At 39.7% G+C, this 24,820-nt stretch overlaps 1 protein-coding gene and 1 long non-coding RNA gene across 7 annotated transcripts in view; both read right to left on the reverse strand.

Moving 5' to 3' along the window:
- Positions 1–24,820, reverse strand: part of LOC141758041 (ankyrin-3-like) — a 117,396-nt gene that overhangs the window by 41,706 nt on the left and 50,870 nt on the right. For 4 of the 6 annotated variants that reach the window (XM_074619088.1, XM_074619089.1, XM_074619091.1 and 1 more), the window contains exons 12-27: positions 23,644–23,742; positions 22,671–22,769; positions 20,739–20,837; positions 19,541–19,738; positions 15,893–15,991; positions 15,605–15,703; positions 14,642–14,839; positions 14,197–14,295; positions 13,604–13,702; positions 13,360–13,458; positions 13,074–13,169; positions 11,554–11,626; positions 11,047–11,106; positions 9,758–9,793; positions 6,560–6,683; positions 349–451 (exon numbers count right to left, since the gene is read on the reverse strand). In XM_074619088.1, the coding sequence (XP_074475189.1) occupies positions 349–451; positions 6,560–6,683; positions 9,758–9,793; positions 11,047–11,106; positions 11,554–11,626; positions 13,074–13,169; positions 13,360–13,458; positions 13,604–13,702; positions 14,197–14,295; positions 14,642–14,839; positions 15,605–15,703; positions 15,893–15,991; positions 19,541–19,738; positions 20,739–20,837; positions 22,671–22,769; positions 23,644–23,742 (1,680 nt within the window). The remainder of the gene's footprint in view (positions 1–348; positions 452–6,559; positions 6,684–9,757; positions 9,794–11,046; positions 11,107–11,553; positions 11,627–13,073; positions 13,170–13,359; positions 13,459–13,603; positions 13,703–14,196; positions 14,296–14,641; positions 14,840–15,604; positions 15,704–15,892; positions 15,992–19,540; positions 19,739–20,738; positions 20,838–22,670; positions 22,770–23,643; positions 23,743–24,820) is intronic. The other 2 variants (XM_074619093.1, XM_074619094.1) reach the window with 2 other exon arrangements.
- Positions 3,507–6,550, reverse strand: LOC141758049 (uncharacterized). Its single transcript, XR_012591805.1, has 2 exons — positions 6,231–6,550; positions 3,507–6,082 (listed from the first exon to the last, which is right to left on the reverse strand). It is a non-coding gene; the product is annotated as an uncharacterized LOC141758049 (long non-coding RNA).

Genomic DNA, 24,820 nt, shown 5'->3' on the forward strand with positions numbered 1-24,820 from the left:
TCTGATTCACAAGGAAGTTTATTTCTACTGATGTCAGACCAATAAGTTTCACCTGAATTTCCACTTTACTTTAAAAGCCATTTTGCTGCACCCTTAAAAAAAGTGGGCCATCACAATAATCCCTCTTAGATAGCAGCACTAACCGCTAATCTCATTTCCTCTTTCAGTGAAATGTAACGGGAAGGTCGTCTTTATGTCAACACCAACTCAGGTGTAAGAGGATTGGTGGACAGCCTGGCAGAGCACCAAGACAGCTTGGCACATTTGGAGACAGAACTGCGTCTCTCGTTAAATTAAAGACTTGTGTATTACTGACGGAGAGAGAGAAAAGAAACACCTAGTACGTACCATCTCCTTATTGGGCGCCAGCATCTCCTCTATCATCATGCTGTCCCGCGTGAACGAGCTCCGGTTCAGCGTGTTGGACCTATCAGAACTGAAGGAACGCAGGCTTGGTGTGGTTGCCGTAGGATTACCAAGACAACAGTCACAATGATGGAGAGGTGAGGAGGAGGAGGAGGAGGAGTTGAGGGGTGTAAGGGGGGGGTATGAAAGTGAACAGAAAAAAACAAACATAAACACATTAAATGCATGCAGCTTCCAGGAACCTGACTGTATGCCACCAGTGACAACAACAACAACCACAAGGAAAGAAAGGACGCTCTTCAAGAGGGAATTCAAGTGTTTCCAAAACACCAGAGCTAGAGAGAAGTGGCTGAGTGTGCAAAGGATACTAATGTGTCCGAGGCAACAAAAACCATCAAACTAAACTCTGTAGAAACACAGATGCAAATGCTGATTTTCCAAATAAAATACATCTTGAATGGTGAATTTTTCCAAAAAAAAAAAAAGTGGTTCCTTTTTTAGCCTCTTCAGTCTTATTCACACCATGCCAACACACAATTTGAATGCCCTAAAAGCCTGAGGGAAGCAGATGAAGCAGATTACTACATGATGGACAATGGACACAGTAGGACAGGAAGCTGGTATTGACAGTCATGATGAAAAATAAGCTGCAGTATTATTTTTTTTTCTCTCATATTAAAGTGTAAATTGGTCAAAAGTTTACATTTCTGTCCCAATACATTTGCCAGTGATGGTACGCTGTGATGTTGTTTGCTTCAGAGACTTTTATGAGGCAAATAAAAAGCATTCCTGAGCAATGACATGTGATGAATGTTTGCCTGCAACGCCTCAACCGCAATTACAACAGCGCTACTCACTCTACGCAAGTAAACCGATGTACTAATGAACTAATTAGGCCGTACAAAAACACACAACAACTCTAATGCTGAGATGACAAAGCTATGGAAGCAGAGAAAGACCGTGGCTGCAATTTTTTTAATCTGACGATTGCAAAAGTATTTCGCTTTCTCTGGATAATAAAGTAATTTCCTTGTGATAAAAGGGTTATTATCTCGAGAAAACAAAAGATTAGGTTTTCAAGATAACGACATAATAAACCCGTTATCTTGTTAGCGTGAGATAACGAAATTATTTTATCATGTCACTCAAATCTGTCTTCCTTATTTAAGGACAAGACTATAACTGAATCTTCACAGAAGAATGTAACTCTGTGATTCTGCTTTTATTGTTAACGTTGAAGAAAAGCAGATTTAATTATTATTATGGAAGATTTAAAATGCCTAAATTAAGATATCAGCTTCCATCAGCTAATGTCAGCGATGATAACCTCCACCCATGGTCCCATCCCCGAGCTGTGATTGACAGTTTGTTTTTTATTTTGTGTTTCAATTACAAAATCTAATCTAATCATGAACTAATGACAGTGCTTTTATTATTTAGTATATGCAGATCTATGCTGATCTCTCTCTCTCTCATTTGTTTTAATTTAGGCATTTTTAATCTTCCATAAATTAACCCGTGATAAGGAGATAAAAAATAACGCTCTTGGCTTCTATGTAAGGAAAAGATACAATACAAATGATATTTAGAAGTAATAGTTGTAATCTACATCTACATCTACAATAATACATCTACTTAATTACAAATTCAGGCTTGTGTTGTACATTTATCAAATAAATAAATAAATGAATAAATAAATAAAATAATTAGCAGCACAAAATTGAATTAATTTCTAAATAATATAAAATATAAAAATATAAAATATAGTATATAAACATTTAAATATAATATAATCTGTTGTTGCCAAAACATAAAATTCAATCCAGCTGTTGTTATTAACTTGTTGTTTTTTTTCTAAAGAAATATAAATTAATTTCTTAAAGTCATTAAAGCGTTTTTTATGTACATTTTATATGAAATGTACATATCTTTCTGAAGAGCAACAGTGCTTGACAGCATTTTCCATTACATGACACTAAACTGATGAAGGCAACAGCTTTTGCCCACAGATACATCAGTTCAGGTCCCTGGAAGCTCGATGAAGGAAAACTCCAGACAGAAAACCAAAATGATGCAAAGCTCTACCTTTATGGCTGACCCACAGAGACTCAGGCATCAATGATACAGACCGCAGTCAAAACACAAAAGCAAACACAACTATTCTCTTACAAGCAGCGAACAGAAGATAAGATCACACCACAGTACATAACACACTGCCTGATGTCAGTAAAAACATAAAAAAAACTGGTAAAAAATCATTAAGTTAGTAGTCAAACATACACAGTAAATATGTATTACACTGGACCACAGGGTAGCCTCGAGTCTGGGGGTGTCAGGGGAGGGAAAGGGGTGAAATGGGAGGGTGGGGGAGGTGTAGGGGGAGGGCTCGTCATGCCTTCAGTCTTACCTGACTTTGGGACTAACATTAAGAACGCACATGAGGAGAGAATAAAAGATCATGAACAAACGGAGGAGTGGAGAGAGAGATGCAGAGAGGAGAAAAGCCAGGTTGGTAGAATGATGCTGGATGCTGACTGACTCACTGACTGACAGACTGACTGAAACTTATATGCAAATGTACAATTGACCACTAATTCACTTATAAAGTCCTACTTTTCAGACTAAAATCAGAGCGGCTTCATCTCAGTGTCCCCACGTGTATACTAATTTCAAAGATTTATTACAGAGTTGTGAGGAGGGAGGAGTTATTTCAGGTGTCCAGGGTTCCAGATGTAAAAGTCTCCTTCAAATTTCTGCATAGATAATGTCACTGTATGTGACATTTTGGACACTTCCCAGGCTTGCATTGGTATGAAACTCTTGGTTGAATCATCAGAACAAATGATGAGCAACTGCATTAAAAAACATCTGATTATTCGCTAAAAACTCAAAAGGGACACGTCTGTGTATGCAGAAATTTAAATCTACATTAAAGTGATTGTTTTTGGCTGCAGTGGAAAAAGATGGAAACACCACATTCTCATATTATCACCTTATAAAGAGTTTCCAATTGACACATCCAGCAGATGCGGAGCAAGATTAGCATTCATTTGTCGTGTTTATGTCCAACATTCACTCTCCTTTAAGCTCTGTTTTTGGTCTCCACCAACTCCTGAGTTAGATATACAACTGTACATTCATGAAGGCAGAAAGCGTACAGTGAATTTCTCAGTTTTTTTGTTTTTTTTACTGAAAATAGCTGCCTGTTCTTGCGGTTGAGTTTAATTAAGAGTGGTGAGACTGGACTAAAATAGTAGTTGCGGGCCTTAAAACCAAAACAATGAGCTGATAAACACTAAAATCTAAAAAAAAACAACAACTGCATAATCAGATGATAATTCTCTGTGGGTTTGTCACTACGAGCATCCCCTTTCACATTATACATTAAAGGTGCGGTGTGTAAGATTTGGCGGCATCTAGCGGCGAGGTTGCAGATTGCAACCAACTGAAACTTATCCAAGCATGTCGGAGAACTGCGATAGCCGACGCAAAAACATGAAAACTGTAAAAACATGGTGGCCGGCTCTGTGAAGAGGCCCCCGTCCCTATGTAGATAGAAACGGCTCATTCTAAGGTAACTAAAACACAACAACTCTAACAACACTAAAGAAAACGTATTAATACTTATTAATATTATATTCAATTTCTGCCAATAGATCCCCCTAAAAGCTACACACTGTTCTTTTAAGGGGAAAAATTAACTACGACTCCCGAGGAGCATTTCAGTAAGAAATATCCAGTCACAGAGCTTAAAATGATATTGCTTGTGCTGCTAATGTCAAACTGAGTTCAAGATTACACTCAATAAATTCAGCATCCATGAAAATGGTCTCCATTAACTGCATCTCTTATTCATGCCTCTGGCAAATTAAGAAGAAACTGATGGCCATAACAATAAACCTCTAGTATCATTAAGTTTTCCAGGAGACTCCTGTGGTTCTATGTTGAGGAACATTGAGGATATCATTAAAATAAAACCTTAAAACATTCATTTACAGTGGGATAAAACTACCTCTGGACCAAATAGCTCTTGCCACATCACAACTTTCTATTGGGTATGCGTCGTTTGCTTTTTGTGATGTTAAATAATGACTGAAAAAAAACAACAACATATATGACATGAACTTTCTTTCAGCTCACTAATAGTGACTTCTGTAGATAATTCACTTCCTAAATTGACTGAACTGGAAGAGATTTGAACCCATTCCTACAGCGGACCAGCAAATTTGTTAAACTAATTCACACTCACACATAAACACACATCCCACCCCACTCAAACAGTGTGTGTTGCTGTAACCCGTGGCTCAAGGCCATGAAATCGAACATGTTTCTAATTTCCTGTGGCTCAGTGTCCGTGTGTGTCACTGCTCAGATATTCAATAACCCCTCCCTATCTCTCCTCAGAGGACTACGCAAGTCCGTCAATATTATTTGTGTGAACAAAAAAGTTCAACAGCCAGAAAAAGCGAACTATGACCTCCCACTGGTGAGAGGAAATATGTATGTCGGGGGGTCAGAATAATGTAAAGCCTCACTGACATCTCACTTCTTCTGGAGAGTTAATTTAAAAAAGACTTTATCTTTGATACGATATTACTTATAAGCTGGAAACAGCTTCATTAAGCTTTGAAACAGACTCTTCAGCACGTCTAAACTTCCGTGTATCCATCAAATTAATTGTGATACCTTGGTGTAATTACCATAAACAAAGGAGACCATGGTGGAAATGTCTACCACATGCCTGCAATAAAAAAAGACAATTTCCATAAACCCTGGCGCTTCCTGTCTTAGATTGCTCCTTTGGTAAAACGTTTCCTCTCTTTTGCCAGTTTCCTGTTTTGAACGGCACCATGAGTGATTATCTTTACACCATATTAATGAGGAATCCTACAACCACCTGATCTGTGTTTCAGTGGCACAGTGAAAGTCATCTTTGTTAAATATGTGGTTGTAGAAGCTTGGTTTCACATGGAGGATCACTGAAAGAAGGAATAAAAGAAGACGACAGCGGCCTCTAGCGACCGTAGTAACTAGCAGAAGTCAGGCGCTGTAGTATAGCCAGAGTGAAACTCCATATAGGGTGGAGGTCAGGGGCGATGGATGGGACACAAAACACAGGACTTTCACTCCATGGGGGTTTGCATCCTGTGTGAAACCAACAACGTCAATCGTCTTTGTGTTCACAATCTTAAGTTTCACCTTTGAAACAGTTATTTTAAGTCAAAACACAATCTTTTTCCTTAAACTTAACTATTTGGTTTTGTTGCCTAAACCTAAAGAAGCTGTTTTGTTTGTGTTCAAAACACAATGTTTCATTCACTTTCGTTCAATGTGTTGCTTTAATGTTTTCGCTTTCACTTTTACAACGTAGTAGGCCCCTACAGACCCACATCTACAGCATGAGGCTTATAAGGCACGTTTAATGAGCTGATCACAGTCAAATTGCGGGACTATTTGCTACTGTAGCTAGCGAGATAACCACTGACAATAAGTTCATGCAGTTTATTCAACAGACATATAAACCCAACCGGTCGTGGCAGATGGCCGCCGGCCCAAAGCCTGGTTCTACTCTACTGTAGATTTCTATCGGCTAAACAGGGACTTTTTCCTGGCCACAGCGCATACCAATGCAATGCTCTTGGGGGATCTCTTGTTGGGTCTCTAAACTATAGAGTACGGTCTAAACCTGCTCTACATAAAAAACATCTCGAGATAACTTCTGTTAGGATTTGACGCTATCTAAAAATAAATTGAATTGAACATATCTGTATTATCGACTCCTGGTCTTATGACTGTCTTCAAACCAGTCCTATTTTGTGGAGCCGTTTATACTCCATCAGAGGTTAGAAAGTTGATGGTGTAACACAGCTAACAAGCTACAATAGCTTCCTCCATATTGGACTCTTCGGCTCTCTGTTCCCTACAACTGTCAAGATGGTTTTCTGTTGGTCAACGGTGTGAATTTGTGCGTCAAAGTTCACCGACGCTGAACCCTGCGAGCCATCAGCATGAGCTTTGTTGTGAAATTTGAAATGCTCATGTGACCAGAGCCTTTACACATCAACAACATCAACAATCTTCTCGTTTTGTGACAAATATAATTGAACGTCATAACGATTAATAACAAAATGATACATTTACCTTTGCAAGCTCGATTATCAACAGGGGGGTATAGTGTCATGGTGGGTCTTACCTCTGTGATCGAGCACCGACGCTGAAGCCCATGTAGCCCTCCTGAGGGAGCGAGTCGTCCCCCAGCTCCCGCAGGTCCTGGGGGGCCAGATATTTGTCCGTGTCCCCCGTCATTGCATCGTCACCTGCAGGTTGAAAACACACAGGGCCCGAAGAAAGGTTAGAAATCCATCTTTTTTTGCTTCTCTCTCGTGTGTGACCAGTTCAACGAGGAAACTGAGAGAATGAATGAGTAAAACACACTGATTCATCTGAGATCCTCAACATTTAGCTGAGGCAGACAGACCAGATTTACCAGGTTTCTGTTTGATTCTATAAATCTGATTCTTGTCATTGTCATGCGTGCAGAACAGAGTAGCTCTTTTAGACAGACAGATCAATGCAGCCTCTGCACAGAGGCTGTTTTCCAGTTCAGCTGTAGTCCAACAAACACACACAAACAAAAAGTCTTTGCTGTCACTAAAGGCTTTTTGTCTCAGTCCCCAGATGACAAAACAAAAAAATGTTAACAGTAAAGCTTGCGAACAACAAACAGTGCTGCTGTCAGTAACTTTTAAGGTTTAGTGAGCCAACAGTAATAGCAGCAGTCTAACAGCTTCATATCTAAATAAAGTGGTCACAGATTCATGTAAATGATGTTCAGAAGTCATCACAGCAAACAACATCATTCACGGTTCAAAATAAAGACATACGTTACAGGCCTAGCAGGAAAGCAGCAAGCAGCATGTTATTCCCCCCTCAGAGTTACTGTAGATCCGATGATCCTACTGATGAACCGGTGACGTAAAGAGGGGAGCAAGTGCATGCAGGCGGAGACACGAAAAAGAGAAAGAAAAGGAGGGCATTCCAGCAACCACAAAGCACCGGAGACCCCCGCCTCACCCTCCTGTCCCCTCATCCCCCTGCTGCTACAGCACCCCTCCTCCCACCGCTCCCGAAACTTTCTCCCTCACACACTTTACACACACAGACCCCCATCTGGCGACATTCCAGCCCATTCTCCGGGTTTCATTTCAGCCTCCAAAGCTCCGAGCCACAACTCACCTCCTGCTTTAAAGCACTTCATTCAGTCACAAGTCCAGTCTGCAGGATTTGCACCCTGAACTAACTTTTCCTTCGACTCCCTTCAACTCTCTGTCGCTCTCTCTCTCTCTCTCTCCTCACACTGTCTTTCACAGCCCGGCGCTCACACAAACAGATCGGCTTTCTCCCGCCTACCCACCCTGCTACAGGATTATCCACTGTGTGTGTGCATGTGTGTGTGTGTGTGTGTATGGGACAGACACCTAGAGCTCACTGCAGGACAGAAATAGTAAGTGGGTGTGTGACTCAGTTAGTTGTCTAACATCTAAACTGTACCGGTATGCAGCATCTATAGGAGTACGTACAGAACGGTACCCTCAACTCTTTTATTTATTCATCTTTATATTTTGTGGCTTGTTTTGTTTATATATTGTCTTGTCTGTCTGCTTGTTTCTCTCTCTATCTGCTAAATAGCACACATTCCTTGCTGTCAATAGAGAAGGTGAAGCCCCGCCCCGTCCGGTGGACCACCATGGGACCTTATTTTGGAAGAAATATGTAAACGGTAGTCAGAGACAAATATTTTTTGATCCCGTATGAATTAATTAAAGCTGAAGGAGGCGAGATTGGAGCAAATCTGATTAAAAAAAGTTATTTTTATAAAACGGTCGCTATATCGTGACAGTAGTACTTTAAACAGGTAACCTGAAAATAATCAAGTGCCTCTGTGTCCTCCGGTGGTTCTAACGGCATCTGCAAGATTTCACAGACCGGAGGAAAACAAGCAGTAAGAGCTGATCTGAGGTCTGCTGTCCAGCTGCCCTCTATGAGAGCCGGCTGTCAATCACTCGCAAACTCCGACCAAACGGTCAAACTAGGCAGCGCTGATCAAATATGAATCAATATTATGTTACGTTAATGTCTATTTCTCTCCTCAAATGTTTTCAGAATCATCTTGTAGTGCACGGTTTAGATGTAAAATGAGAAAGTTTGTGACGCCGCCGCCATTGTGAAATCTTGTGAAGGAACGCCAAGTTCTGGTCACATGACCGGAGCACAGCCAATAGGAACGCTCTCTCTCTGAAATGACCTGTGATTGGTCAAAGTCTCCCGTCACGATCTACATTTATTAAAGCCTGTAAACAGAGCCATGAGGAGGAGCAGAACTCTAGTTTTCTCTCAGAACACTTGAATTACAATATACTGAAAGGTTATTATGGATTTTTTGCCCAATGATGCCAAAAATATACTGCCTACTGAAGCTTTAATCACACATATGATGTTTGTCAATTTAAAGGAAGAAAGTGTCAGTTTGTTGTAAAACTGTTGAAGTATAACACTGTGAAATTATGTAATTAGAAAGACAACACACCCACATTGTTTTTGCCAAATTATGCCAAAAACATTCTGCCTACCGCAGGTTTAAGTCCGACTCGAGTCCAAATGTAAACCATCAATAGAAGATTATCTTCGTGACAGTATACTGATCAGTTTCCATTTGACAAATATAGGTTGCCTTCTTTTTAACAATCCTGCTTCTGTGTTTTTAAATAGCAACTGTGTTATATTTAGAAAATGAAATGTCAAAGCCAAAGACAGGCATGAAAACGTACGATGGATTTTTGGATCTTCGCCTTGAAGCAACACTGGAAACATATGATTAAGCACCAGATCAATTATTGGAACAAGGAGACAACTTGGCATCAAACATGAGCCAACATGTGGTAAATAAGCTATTGCCTTATAAATAGTGAAGTTATCTCATGCTTCAGATTTATTTTATCCTCGCTGACCGCATATTAATTAACTTTACAACCCTGGAAAAACTCGTTGGAACGACCACAACAGTTTATAAAAGACTGCGGAGGGTTTGTGGGCCATCCTGATTTAGATCAGGGACTGTGTGTGTGTTATTAGAGATGTTAATCATTGCTGTTACTCAGCTGGTATGTGAGCTTGTGTGTGTGTGTGCGTGCTTAGAGTTACACTTCATATATTTTTAGATCAGAAATTAAAGATGGCCACTCTACAAGCAAAACAACAACTCACACACAAAGTCAGTGTGAGAGCAAACAAGCACATACATATACAAGTTTAGTTGCTTCAGTTTAGCTGCAGCACTTCAGACTGGTTATTGGAGTTAGTTACAGAGACGTCACCGTTCTTTTTGACTTACAGGAATAGCTGATGCAGATATTTCCAACATCCATGTCTGTTCAAATGAAGCAGAAATACCTTCAACCATGTTTTCAACCCTTTGGAACATCTGGAGTAGTTTTGTAATCGTGTATGTAGGAATATTAGAGACAGAGACGGCAGTTTTTTAGGGTTCAAACCCTGAAGGGGTAGAACCGTATATAAAGATGGACGACATGACAGCTCCCCAAAAGTGAAGCAAGAACATCTGGATCGCCCCCTGGTGGATGGCTGCAGTATAGGTCATAAAGCCCACTTCCTCCATGTTAGCGAATGGGACATAGGCCAAATTAAAAAGTCAAAGTTCACGTCAGATAACCTTTTCCCTAAGATGGTTTCTGTCACTTTAGGCAGTTCTTATCACACTGATGTTTGCTCAATTAAAGGCAGAGTTGACAATGTTCTCCATTAGGCACTATTTGTTATATTGGTTGAAATGGTCTTTACACCCCGACAGCGATCCATTACTGATGAGCTCTGAAAAAGGACCGGAGGAGGCGTCATCTGTAGCTGCTGTAATCCTGTAAAAACGTCTACCAATCACTGCCTCGCGGTCCGCTTGGAAAGAACCAATCAGATGCCTCCCTGCTTGTACTCTAACCTTGGCGTCGCCGCCACGCCAAGCTATTGAATTGAAAAATATCAATATATCAATTTCTAGTTTTTTTTCCTCCCCCAATCTCATTAGGAGCGAGTCAGTAAAAAGTTCAAGTTCAGCCGCTTTTTAGCCACACTAGAGATACACAAAGTAAACACACTCACACACACACCAGCAGCAGCTGACACCGTGTGTTTGCTTTGGCCCGAATGTGTGAAACCACAATGGAAGCGTCACTGATGAGCCCTCCGTAGACAAAGGATCGAGTGTGTGTGTGTGTATATGTGTGCCGTCCCCTCCACGGCGTGAAAGGAAATCTGTCACACACTCCGCAACGCCATATGCAGACAGTTGGCATGGCAACCAGGAGAAAAAAAGGCATATTCGCTGCATTTTGACGCATGAAAATACTGGAGGCTTTACAACAACACAGCGTGAGAGAGTGGAAGCGGGAAGCAGCAGCTATGTATGTAATCGCACACTGAACCTTTATGAGAACACATTTCCATCATGGTACTTTACTACTTTTAATTAAATAAAGCACATATAAATCTTAACACCAAAGACAAACCAGAGATTGGAAATGATAAGAGGAGGGCTGGCATACAGAAAGAGGTATGGAAGAAGAAGTGAAGATTTAAAGAAGAAAATAAAATGAAGATGAAAAATACCTTCTTCCACATCAGATATATAGTCCTCTGTGATCATTTCGGGGACATTGGCTTTACAGACTGTGATTGGGATGGAGGAGAGGGTTAAAATATGGAGAAATCATATCCATAACAAAATTAAAAGGCAAAGAAAGACAAAGTGAATCCTGTACATGTTTGGAAATAAAGGTTTAAATCATGACTGTAGCTAAAATGTCAAATGATGAAATATAATGGAAGAAGTTAATGATGGAAAAGTATATCTGTTACACCTGAATACACGGCAACTACAACAAAATAACTGTTTCCATAACAACAGTGGGGAAATTTGGCAGCCAAGGGGGGACCAGAACTGGGATCTACTCCAGCCCGAAAGCCAAATATGACTCAACCTGAGATTTTATAGTTTTTGGCCGCCTCTCCCGGATTTTGTGACTGCGGTCAGGTTGTATACGGGGGGAGAACCGTTTTAATGGATTTAAAGTAGTACAGATTTACACATCAATGAGGTGTAAAGTGACTCCTTACCTTCATCGTCGGACATGTCCAGCACCTCGTTCATGGTCTCTGGAACGTTCATCTTGTGCTTCTCTATCACAGTCTGCCAAAAGAGTCAATTGTTAGAGAAGTCTTAAATTAAAGTCGTTATTCACATAATGGCCAGCATTAATAAATAAAGGAAGAGTAAAAAACAAAACAAAGACGGGAGTGGAATAACCTGTACTTTAATGGCTCACATGTTAAATTTCAAGTGTACAAGTTTCTCTTTATAACACTGCTCTCATTGATTTCCTCCAATTACTTCTATTTGCATTTTTTTTTAATCGGTGTTAAGCTACCATGAAATTAAAATTCAACGCTTCCTGCAAATGTTTCACATTAAAAACCCACACATTCTCACTCCCCACCCGTCAATTACTACCGCTTGGTCTATGATCCTCAGCATCGGAGACCGACGCACGGGGTACCCCTCTATCCTTACTTTTGGACGTGTCAGCGTGGACGTGACAGCGTGTCAACATACGCTCGTTACATGCATAGTGCCCTTTCAAAAATAAACTTACGTTTTCACAGGAAGTTCGGTTTAGGCAACACAAACACTTAGTTAGGTTAGGAAACGGTCGTGGTTGACGTTCATTTCATGACGTGACTAACAGGACAAACGATATTGACGGGACAAAATAAGTCAACGTTATATTTAGTTTCACATGGGACAGGAACACCGGTCTCCTGGTTGAAAGTCTTGTGTTTGTTTGACCCGTCCACCACTCGCCCTGAACGGAATCTCACGCTATTAATACTACGTAACTTGCTCCGACCGTTGAATAACGCTGCAGGTGGGTTTACATTGGAGTGAGTCGAAAGCCTGGTGCGCATACTGTCGCTAAAGGGTGCCTCCATGCGTCAGTATCCGATTCCAAGGAGCTATTACGTGGCAGTATTTGACGAGTTGGTAGTGACAACAGGTTGTAAAAAGCTACCAGGAAAGAGAGGGATCGTGCCCTTTGAGCCGCTGGAAGGCTTTTAATGTGAAACATCAGTACAGGAAGTCTTGAGTATCATAGACACCAGCTTAACTTAGAAAGAAAAGAAAAACGGCTGAGTGGAACCGACTGCAGTTAATTAGTGACTGAGAACAGTGTTACTACTAACAGCTGAGCATTAACAGCAAATTATAATGACAGCAGATGTCTACTTTAGACAGTTATTTTGATCGCTATTATGCTACCGTTAAGGAAACACTTACTGTTGATGTTTCAGACTAAGAGCCAACCAGAAAAGGGCGCTTTAATGCCAATGGAAGACTTTTAATGTGACACACTGTTGCAGGAAGTCTTGAGTATCAATGACACTAGTTTAACTCAGAATACAAATAAAAGAAGTAGACCTGACAGCATTTAATTAGGACGTTTTTTATACTGCTATTTGAGAATTCATGATAATACACTATGTTAAAATGTTTATGCCGCTATTGTTTTGTAACACAAAAGAGGAAGGATTTGGGAAACTATACATATAATTAAGTCAACCAGGAAACAAGTACGCACCTGAGTGGTCAGAGTTTCCTCTGTGACCACTTTGAGTGTGTCAACTACAGAGATGTAGCCGAGCCTCCTGGCAATGGACAGAGCGCTGTTCCCATTCTGGAAAAAAAAACATAATAGAGGCGAGTGATTGATTTGAAACAGTATCAGGACATCAAAATGATTAAGTACTAGAGTGCAGAGACGAGTACATTTAGTACTTTTGGTAGAATTTGTAGATAGAGAAGTGATTACAATCTACAAAGGTCATGAGTCAAAATCAAATTTCAAAAAGTGTGTGTGTACTAACAGCGGTGAGTTCGTTGGGCGACGCTCCATGATGTAGCAGCAGGTTGATGATGTGTGTGTGTCCCTGCTGTGCAGCCTGATGGAGGGGTGTGTAACCGTTCTGCAGAGGAGGAAAAGAATAGAGAGAAAGGTTAGACATTAAATACTAAAAACATTTATTCTACATCCACTGACAATCAGTGACATACAGTGAATATATACCGTCTGAATATATGCAATTAAAATCTCTTCTGTTAAATGGTTACCTTGGTCTTAGCGTTGACCTTCGCCTGATTTTTCAGCAGGAAATTGACCATCTTCACGTTGCCATAGTGACAGGCCACATGGAGAGGAGTGTATCCCAGCTGATGAAACGGAAAATCATTTGGAAAAATGTGATTAGCAAAGGCATGATCATCCGGTCATTGATGTTGGTATTACTTCATCTTTGCCTGCTTAAAATAAATTAAATATGTAATGTGTTTTATGAAATGGATGGAACTTTGATGCCTGCAGAGCCTGAGAAGTTGTGACTCATCTAATAAAATATCAAAGTGACAAAGAGTCTGTCCAAATATCCACACTTGAAGACACTGTGTCAGAAAAATACCAACATGCTGACACAGTACACTTAACCTACTCTTGATGAGCACTTTTCTTAACACCGCTACAAGCAGCATTCAGAGCTGAGTGTACGTAGAGCCGACAATAATCAGCAAACGTGAAGAACAGTTTAATCTATCTTTTGTTTTACATAATGGATTTGGGAGGAGAGGGGCAACAAACTCAGAACATATATTTATTCTTTGCTTTACCCGGACTATAAACGATAAGGACAAGAAGACACTAGTAGCATTACCTTGGTCTCTGGGTCTATAGTAGCTCCCTGGTTGACTAAGACCTCCGCAACGTTGACTTTATCCTCCTGGGCAGCCAGGTGGAGCGGAGTCAGACCGGACTGAGGACAGACAGACAGACAGTTAAATATACAGACAGAGTTTAATATACAGACAGAGAGAAGCAGAAACAAGACACAGTACAGATGTGCAAACAGAGTTAAATATACAGACAGAGAGAGACAGACATCTGAGCATTAACAAGAGAACAGAAGTTGACACACTCATACTAGAAACAACACACATAATTGGCAAAATAACAGTCTTGGATAAAGACAGTCTTCTTTTTTAAGTGAGGCCCGGGCCATTTAAACACAGGTTTATAAGTAAACACGCAGTACATATTACTCCCATGTTATGGGTACCATGTCTGCCTGTAAGACCCACACAGCTACACAGATCTCGTACCTTATTGCTCATGTTTATAGGAGCGTCTCGAGCCAGCAGCAGCGTCACGATGTCCACGTTGCCTTCCTGCGCTGCGAGGTGCAGAGGAGTGATCCCCTGGCGCGTCACCGTGTTGGTGGAGGCACCGTACTCCAGTAGAGTGGTGGTTATCTCCATCTGATTCTTCTTCGCCGCGATGTGGAGTGGTGTGTAACCGTTCTGGGTACAGAGAAGAGAGTTATTTTTTTCTTACACCATCATCAGTCACTGACATATCATGTCATGTCAAGTTAATTCTTATTGATACAGCGCCAAATCATGACAGAATTTATCTCATGACACTTTTCATGTAAAGAAGGGTCTAGGCCATACTCGTTTAAGTACAGCCAAAGTCAAAATAGAATTAATTTAGACAAAATACAGAATATTCTGAATCTAATTCTCAGTTAGTGTAAATTTAAACAGAAAAACACTTGCTTAATCTATAAAGTATAAATGTATTATGCATATTTTCAACAAATACATTTATAAGAACAATGTGTACTGGCTTTGAGTCAATCGTTTGCCACAAAGACAGTAAAAAAAATAATAATAAAAAGTGTGTATCATCTGCGAGGGCTGGGTGATAATTTAATATTATCGTTTATCAATGTTCAGCAGAATTGCACTCTGATAATGTCATCATATTGTAGCTAAAATTCTTGTATGTGTGAGGCCACTGCTTGAAAACACAGAGTAAAATCTATCGGGGCCTGGCTAATTTCAGTGGCAGCTCTTTCTGGATAGATGCTGTTAGCGTGTAAAGAGGGAACCCAACCAGCCAATCACAACACAGCTATAGTACACAGTGTAATTGCATGTGGGTGACTGAAACTAGGTCAGCCTGCTTTCACCAGAGCCAGAGAGAGTGAGAGTGAGAAAGAGGTTTTGGTGCATCAATGCATTAAGGAACGTTGGATTTAACTCACTTGGACCGACTCTTACCTTTGCAGCAGCGTGCGGTGAAGCTCCCTGGTTGAGCAGGAGCAGCGCCACCTTCTGGTTATCATAGTGTGCTGCCACATGCAGTGGAGTTAGTCCACTCTGAACATACATACAAGGATTGTTAGGTGGTGATATACAGTACATACAGTATAGTGCAGTGTGGTGATACAGAGAATACTGTGGAAGCTTTGAGTGCAGCTATAAAACAAACGTGTGAGTTACATATAAGAATATTTACTGCGCCCTGTTCTTTATGAGGGAACACGCCAGTGTTTAAAGATGCATTACCTTCCCCGCAGCATCAGACGGAGCGTTTTTCTGCAGCAGCAGGTTGGCGACCTCGATCTTTCCGTATTTTGCAGCCACATGCAACGGAGTGAAGCCCTTCTGCAGAGACACAACCACAGAAAAACAATATTAAAGGAAGCTCCTTATACAGGGGGATAAGGTAAAACATTATAGATATCACTATGAGACTTCCCCAGTTGATTACTGACATTAAGACCATTATTTTTGTATTAATACGTTTTCTGAAAATGTTATGTAATGTCTAAATATGCATTATCTTATCAAATATGTGCTTATTTGCATACATTTCCAGACCATAAATCTGAACATTGGATAAAGCCAGGTTCAAAATTCTTGTTTAATTTTGTTGACATATTAGAGTCAAAGGTTTTTGTATCACTCCGTATATCATAAAATACTGTCAACAGCCAAAAAAAAATCTATTTTCTCCATGTTTTTAGGAATAATATGTCTTATAAATCAGACTATGAATTATGTATGAACAAACCCCTCTGTAGAAACCTTCAGAATATAGATAGGAATGAAACTGGAGAGTTTGGTGGATGTAAGGGCTACTGAAGTGGAGATTTCTGGCTCACAGTCTGAGAAAAAAAATATTTTGAGAAAACAGCCTTTAAAGATATGAATTGTGAAATTTCATACATTTTGAAGACACTACAGGTGAATAGAGTAAAAAAAATAACTAATATATATCACCATGAAACTTCCCCAATTGATTACTTGAAGCGGAGCACAAATATAAATCAATTTAAAAACTATAAAAAAAGATATTTTTGGCAGGTATATGGATGAGGAAGAGTTGCAATAATGGTTGTGTTAAGGGCTGGTTTATATTTATTTTTTAACTCCAGATGGATATGTGGGTTGTAAATAAACTTGGGATGCTGTTCATATATTTAATTCGGGATGTAAATAAATCTGGGATAGTTTATATATTATATTATATTATCATTCTATGATATATGAGTTAATAAAGGAAAAATGAGAAAGGGGTAGGGAAATAAGTTTTACTTCTACCTACTCCTTTTTGGACACTATTACTCTTGTTTTGTTTGTTATTATTTTGTATTTGTTTTTATTTATTTTATGTTCAAAATAAAGTATTTCAGTCATACATTAAGACATTTTTTTTGTATTACAAGTTTTCTGAAAATGTATGTTTAAATATGCAAATGAGGCATTATCTAATGCTAACTTTTGGTGAATTTAGGAGAAATTTACAGACACAAATAAACAAAGTAGTAAAATAAACAGCTAAATGTGTATTTTGGGGTTTTTCTTTCCACTAGTCTGAAAGAAGACATGTTATGGAAGCAAAATAGCCCCAAAAGTCAAAATTGACCAGTGCATCAAAAACATTTTCTTTGCCTTTAGTGTCTCCCCTTAAACCAAATTTCTTACAAAATCTGATCTGAGTTGTTAAAAACACTTCATTTAATAGTTCTTTACAGCTCTCTCATGACTCATTTTCTATACATGGCTGCTCCACAAAACCATATGTGTTTAATCGCTTATAACTGAGTCATTTCCAGGGTTATGTCATAACATAACATGGGGAACTGATTATTTGGTGCTTAAAGATGATGAAACTAAATGAGGGCTCACGGTGTGGAGACGCGTGTTGTGTGTGTGTTACATCAGATTCTTCAGCTATGAGCAACACAGATCCGTGAACCAGCTCCGTCCAGATAGACTCAGCTCTGTGTGAGTGTACACATGTGTAGATTGTACGAGGTGACTAATAGTTAAGAGACTTGACAGAATCCAGACTGGCTTCCTGGTTCAAGGCCCCTGAACAGTATGGAGGTGGAGGTGGTGGATGGACGAATAATAATGATCTCAAATCAGGCATGTCTCGATAGTTGATTACTTGATTATATTCAACCCAACTGAAATACGTGGACCCACAAGCATGCTTCATCTATCCTTTAAAGGAATAGTGTGTAGAATCTGGCGGTATCTAGCAGTGAGGTTGCAGATTTCAACTTCTCCCGTGTGCCAAGCGTGTAGAAGAACTACGGTGGCCGACGCAAAAAAGCAAATGACCCTCTCTACAGCCAGTTGTTTTAAGAGTAGAGTGCTTAGAGTGTGTGCGTACGTGGGAAGTGAGTGGTGAAGCAAGAGAGAGAGAGCGGCGGCGACGGCAGCAGCGAGTAACGTTATCAACTCTGGTCCAAACAGGAAAAGTTAACAGAGTTTGTCCGTTCTGGGCTACTGTAGAAACATGGTGGTGCAACATGGCAGACTCTGTAAAGAGGACCCGCTCCCTATGTAGATATAAACGGCTCACTCTAGGTAACGAAAACAATTAATCGTCATCAATCACGATCATGTTCTATCGTACATTAATATGTTAAAATCGTTTTTGTGTCTTGTGGCAGCAAAAATCATATCGCACCTTTAAGGATGCAGGGAAAGATTTAATCAAAACACAATTTATGAAGATGATTGTGTGTATAATAGGACTTCATTAACATTTTAAAATGTTTTATAGTCATTACAGATGGGTCATGCAAGGAAAGTAAAAGTATGTTCAAATTCTCTCAAGATTATTATCCCAGAATTATGAGAAAGGTTTTCAAGGAAAAAAAAAATCTGCTGTTTTTCTGATTTAATGAGATACCTCAAAATCCCAAGAGAAGCTCTCAATTATTTTCTCAATTTCATGAAAGCAAACATGTTCCGCCTGTTTAGTTCAATCCAGCTCTGAGAAACCTATGAATGACGTGAGTGCAACTGAGACGCAATTGCCTGATTGTCTCTCGAGTCACCCCGTAGTCAGCCTGAATGTATTTCAGATGCATTTGGTCCTGGAGAAAACGTTGCAGTGTCCAACAGATCAGAACGGGCTTTACATCTGAACAACTGCAAAGTCCCGAGACGCCTACGCAAAGTCAACAAACTAGTAACAATACCATCTATATTACTTAAACACACGAGTATTTCCCAATGTCTCAAAAAACCCAAACTAAAATAAAACTGGATCACCAAAACCAGTCCACCAGTTTGGTCCACTAAGACTACTAAGATGATGCATGAACATTATACCTGTAGGCTTAAGCTTTTTAATTTCATTAAGTCATTACCAGCCGTCCACTAACACAAACAACTGTTAGTGATTTAATAAAAAGAAAGTCTTTGTCCTAATTGTGTGTAAATTCAATGGCTCCTGGGTGGTGGAACCCTAAAAAGGACCTCAAGTAGAGTTTGTTCCTTTCTTTGTTTCCAGTGATGGCTGTAAAATCACCTAGAACATCTCCTCTGTTTGACTCCATTCAGAGGTTAGGGACTTTCCTCAGATTGTGGCCATCAAACGTGGTTTAAATGGATGTTATGAGATGAGTAATGCACAAAGAAAACCTCTCCAGGAACAATGTGTTCAGACTCTAGAGACGATGTTCTGACCAAACTCACTCACTGGCAGCCAGTCAACTGTAACCGATGTCCCTCAATCCAACTTTCTGTGTTTTTTTCCCTCTGTGTTTGAGTGTAGCAGTAACAGTAATCCTCTTGCTTGCCAACTATGTCATTGTGTGCATCTGTTGGTCATGGAACATGTGTCATCAACCTTCAGCTATTAAAACAACTAATGTCCGAGAAGTATCCGTCTCCACACATCATATTTACCTTGGTGATAATGTCCAGACTAGCTCCTTGGTCCAGCAGAGCTGACGCCAAGTCTCGGTGTCCCTCCCTGGCGGCCAGGTGCAAAGGTGTGTATCCGGAGCTGGTCGTGGCATCCGGGCACGCTCCGTTCGACAGCAGCTGGTGGACGATGTCTTGCTTACCGAGACGGCTTGAGATGTGCAGCGGAGTCTGGTCATCCTGGTGACAACAAACAAACAAACACATTTTTTTTTAATTGATTCCAAGACGATCGCCTGGTATCAGCTAAGGAAGAAAATTCACTGGGTTTATGTGTTGAGATTTGTACTAGAAGTTAATGCAAATCTTTGAACTTTTAGTGCATTTTGAATAAAATTTATATCCGAGAATATAATGAGTAGTGGCTTTGCAGGTGTGTTATTTCTTTACAAAATACAACAAATCTTAAAACAGAAAAAATGCAGATGCTTGTTACATTACAAGAAAATATTTAGGGCTGTCCTCAACCAAAGAAATTCTTAGTCGACCAACACTCGAACAATTTTGTCGACGAATCGATTAGTTGATTTAATCGACAGATCTGTGAAACTGAGTTTCTCCACAAAGAATCACTCAAAATAACCACTTTAAATCTTGTGTTTACCAGAGATGTGCTCATAAGTTTCTTGGAAATAAGTAATTCAGCATGAAAAAAGCATAAAAAATGACTAGTCGACTCAAGAAATCGTCGTCGACAAAGACAAAAATGACCAATTAGTCGACTAATCGAGTAAGAAGTATTAATATATCTACTAGTGCTGTCAAAGTTTGCGATAATAATGTGTAAATGCAAATTCGTTTTAACACCACTAATTTCTTTCATGCATCAACACAATCAATATTTCAGAGTTTTCAAAGTGAAAATACTGGCATCCATTAGTACCAACTTTATGATAATCACATGCAGTTTGGGGGCAAGTCAGTTTTCCTCCAAAATATTATTATCTTGCAATGAGAACAAGCAGAAAAAACCTCAAGTTAGAAACAAGATGAACGGTTCTGTACTGTAATTAAACATGACCACACACTCAGGCACACAGTGAGTGACAACATCCTTATTGTGTCTCAAACATAGATTTATAAATACACACACAAAGTGTTTTTTGGCTGACAGTGAATGGCTTTCAATGTGTTTTCTATTTAGAAGAAGAATCTTTGTCTGAAGTCTCACGTGGTCTACCTTGGCCTTGGCATCGACTCGTGCTCCATTCTGGATCAGATATCGGACCACATTCGACTGTCCGGCCCTCGCTGCCATGTGGAGCGCCGTCTCCCCCCTCTGCAACACACACACACACACACACACACACACACACACACACAAGGAAGAGGGATTGATCGTTATTCCAAAGTTTTGATTCTTCTTCTGCCCTCCTTCCTCATGAAAACTCTCTGTTAAGATGGGAGACAGAGAGAGAGAGAGAGAGAGAGAGAGAGAGAGAGAGAGAGAGAGAGAGAGAGAGAGACCCCCTTCCTCTCCACACCCAACTCACCATAATGACGTCCCATAATGCTCCGTTTCTACGGTAACCTGGCCACAGACACGGCGTGGGCGACCAAATACTTGGGGTTGAAGAGTTGAACGTGCAGTACACTTTTCCCCTCTCTGTTTGCTCACTCTTTCTCCCATCAATCCCCCTCTCTCTCTCTCTTTTACTCCTCTTCCTCCTTTAAGAGTTAACAGGGTCAGTAGTGAGAGTCTGTAGCTCCTGTAGAAGAGCGTTTATGGACCAGATGAGAGTGAGAAGTCCTCTCCCTCCATACACATGGCATTAATAGACTTCCTCTACTCCTGCCTGAACTATACAGGTTTTCTTCGCTGTCTGCTCCACTGACAGCAGCTCTTCCTATGTTTGACTATATCAGTCTCTTGCTCTGTTTTAGGTGTCACACTATCAGTGGTTGACATATTATCTCCTTCTAAGTATTAAATGGTAATTTAAGTCATATTTGTGGCCACTTGACGAATGCAAATCAAATACTATAATTGTAACGCTCTCCTTTCTGGAGAGGAATACAATAAATCATCTACAATTAATTCAGAATTCTGCAGCTCGAGTGTTGACTACGACCAGAAGGAGAGCACTCATTACGCCAATTTTACTTTACGCTGGTTAACGGTGATTGATTTTAATATTATTTTAATCAGACTACCTCTCAGAGATGCTTCTGGTTTATGAACCAGGAAGGTTCTTCTCTTTTAGCTGTTCCACAAAGCAGAATAAAAGCGTTTGCCGATGCTGCCTTCAGCCATTACACTCCAAGCTGCTGGAACAGCCTTCCAGAGGATCTGAGAGGAGCTGCTGAAAAAAATTATATTTTTAAAGATAAAATAAAAATCTATCCATTTAGTCTGGCTTTTATGTAGTGTTTTATAAATTTTGTTTATAAGTTTTATTATTTATACTTATTCTATAATAATTTTCCTATCTATTTTACTCTTTATTTTATACTATTTTATTAAGATTTTATGACTTTTACATCTTGAGTTTTTTCAATTGTTTGTAAGGCACTTTGAAGTGCATTTGATTTGTTCGAAAGATGCGGTATGAATAAAGTTTGATTGATTGATTGAATGAAATTTTCACTGTATTTTAGCTCTATTTTTGGTCTCCACCATAGACCCAAAAAGTGAAGACAAAACATCTGGATCGCCCCCTGGTGGCTGGCTGCAGTATAGATCATAAGTCCCACCTCCTCCATGTTAGCGGATGGGACATGAGCCAAACTAAAAAGTCAAAGTACACGTCAAATACATTTTTCCCCAAAGATGGTGTCTGTCATTTTAGGTAGTTCTTATCACGCTGATGTTTGTTCAAGTCTTAATTTCTCTGATAAGTTTGGTTTAATTAGTTATTTGATGCTATAAAAAGGGGGTGAGACGTCATGATTGACAGCTGTGAGTCTCTCTCTTGCTGACAAGCTGCGGAAGTGTAGTGGAGTAGAAGTATGAAGTAGAGTAAAATGGAAATACTCAAGTAAAGCACAAGTACAGCACTTAAGTACATGTATTGCACTTAGCTCCTTTCAACCACTGCGCATCATAGAAGAGAAACTGTGCGGATGTCCTCTGGGAGGACAAAGAAAGAAACAAAGAGGAAGCAGAACTCACCACATTGCTTGTGTTCGGTGAAGCTCCGTGATTGATCAGCTGGTGCACGATGTTGTCGTGTCCCATAAACGCTGCAACATGGATCGGAGTCAGACCGGACTGTAAAGTGAAGAGACACACACAGAGGAGAGGAGAAGTTAATGGAAAACAAACTTAGTGCTTAAACAACAGGAGCTAGAGGTTTAGAGAATACTGTCGAGCTACTGATCAGTACCTATGTGGTGTTTAGCTACAGCTGTAGTTTATACTCTACGACACTGGCAGCTGAGTATACAGTAATAAGTGCTATCTTTTATTGTATGTGAGTAGAGGGATGGAAGACGTACTCAGATCTGTTACTTGAGTACATTTATCAATAGCATCATTCAAGCAATCTTGCATTCAAAATGGTACTTAAGTTTTAGTAACATATTATACGATTATCATCATCTATGTATTAACATGTAAGCAGCATTTTGCAAGTAATTGTTGATATTAAGTTATTGATTCCTGAAAGTCTTCTTTTCTTGAGCCTAGTTAAATTATTTCAACCTTTCTCCGACAGAAATCAACTTGTTTCAATTACTTTTTTAGAAGTAAATGTAATCTTAAAAGAAGACAGAATAAGGGATTGCTGCCCTCGAAAAGTCAAGACAAATTCTACTTATTATATAGTAGATATAGTATAAAGATATAGTATTTAAAATGTGGAATATAAAGTACAGTATTTCCCCTCTGAAGCATTGTGGAGTTGAAGTACAGAGCAGTGGAAAATTAAAATACAAAAGTGAAGTACAAGTATGTCAAAACTGTGCTTAAGTACAGAGTACTAATTACTTTCCACTACTGTGGCGACAAATTTGATGAAATATTATCTAACTCCAGCTTTTATTGTTGTAAAAGCTGATTACACGAATAATAACTGATGCCATCGTGCTTCTGTGACAAACACACTCTACACTCTACACACACACACACACACACACACGAGTACCTCAGTGACGGCCTGTATCGACGCTCCATGCTTCAGAAGTAGCTCCATCACCTTGACTCTGTTTTTCTTACAGGCAATGTGCAGGGGGGTGAAACCATTCTAAAAAAAACACAATAAATACAAAAATATAAATCTTTGAAAGTATAAAAATAGTCCAAAACTTTATGTGTGTTTCTTTGCAGGTCTTGCTGAGCTGGCGGAAGATATAAGTCTGGAACGCCGGATGGAAAATACAGTACAGATGGGACCTCCTTTTGCTTTTCCCCCCGTTTCTTTCACTTTTTCTCTTCACTGCTCTGCATGCAAACCAGACAAGCATGTGTGGAAATAATTGACTCTAAACTGTAAAAAAAAAAAAAAAAAGAAAGTATGCTGTACTGAAATAGATACTTTTCTTTACAACACGTACACTCTGCCCCCTCCTTCCCTCTCCTACTCAGCTTGACTTTGAGGTTTCTGGCTATGACTTCATTTTCCTCTCCGTGTCTTTTTTTTTTTTTTCCCTTCTCATTCTCTCTGGCTATAAAGTCCCAGCGCTCTAACCACACCCAGACGTCTCCCATTACAGAACAGAGATGGTTGTCTTACACCAAGACAGCGGCCGGGGTTATTAAGTCTCTTTTTAGTCTTCGTTTCCTAAATTCATTTCCTTCTTGTGTCTTTTCTTCTCCCGTTAAACTCTCTAATTTCTCTCTTTTTCTTGTAAACAAACACAAAGTTGGGAGAGAGGAAATGAAAGACTTGAAAGGAAGGAAGACATGTTTGGTTGGGAGATGAAATCATCAAGACACATGAATGTTTCCACCGCTAAAACCAGTGGGCAACACTGCAGCTTCAGTAAAAATTCTTCTATTTTATACTTGAATTTTGGAGAAAATGTCAATACTTTTCTATTTCCTTCCCTCTTTAAAGTCCTCTACACCTCGTTAAGTTAATGTACTGGTAGTCTCACATCACTTTTCCGTTAAAAGTCGCTACTATCGTCGAACCTACGAGATAGACCAAGTGACAACGACTACACAGAGAGAGATAAAACGCATCTCTTCACTCTGTCCTCTAAGGATGCTGTAATAAATTAGTTATTTTAATCATCATGTCTAATGAGAAAGAAAGAAAACCTGTTTAATAAACCACAAAATACTGGGAATGAATCTCTTCTCGTGCCAGACTACTCTAT

The sequence above is a fragment of the Sebastes fasciatus genome, chromosome 20, assembly GCF_043250625.1.
Source record: "Sebastes fasciatus isolate fSebFas1 chromosome 20, fSebFas1.pri, whole genome shotgun sequence".
Taxonomy (NCBI): Eukaryota; Metazoa; Chordata; class Actinopteri; order Perciformes; family Sebastidae; genus Sebastes; species Sebastes fasciatus.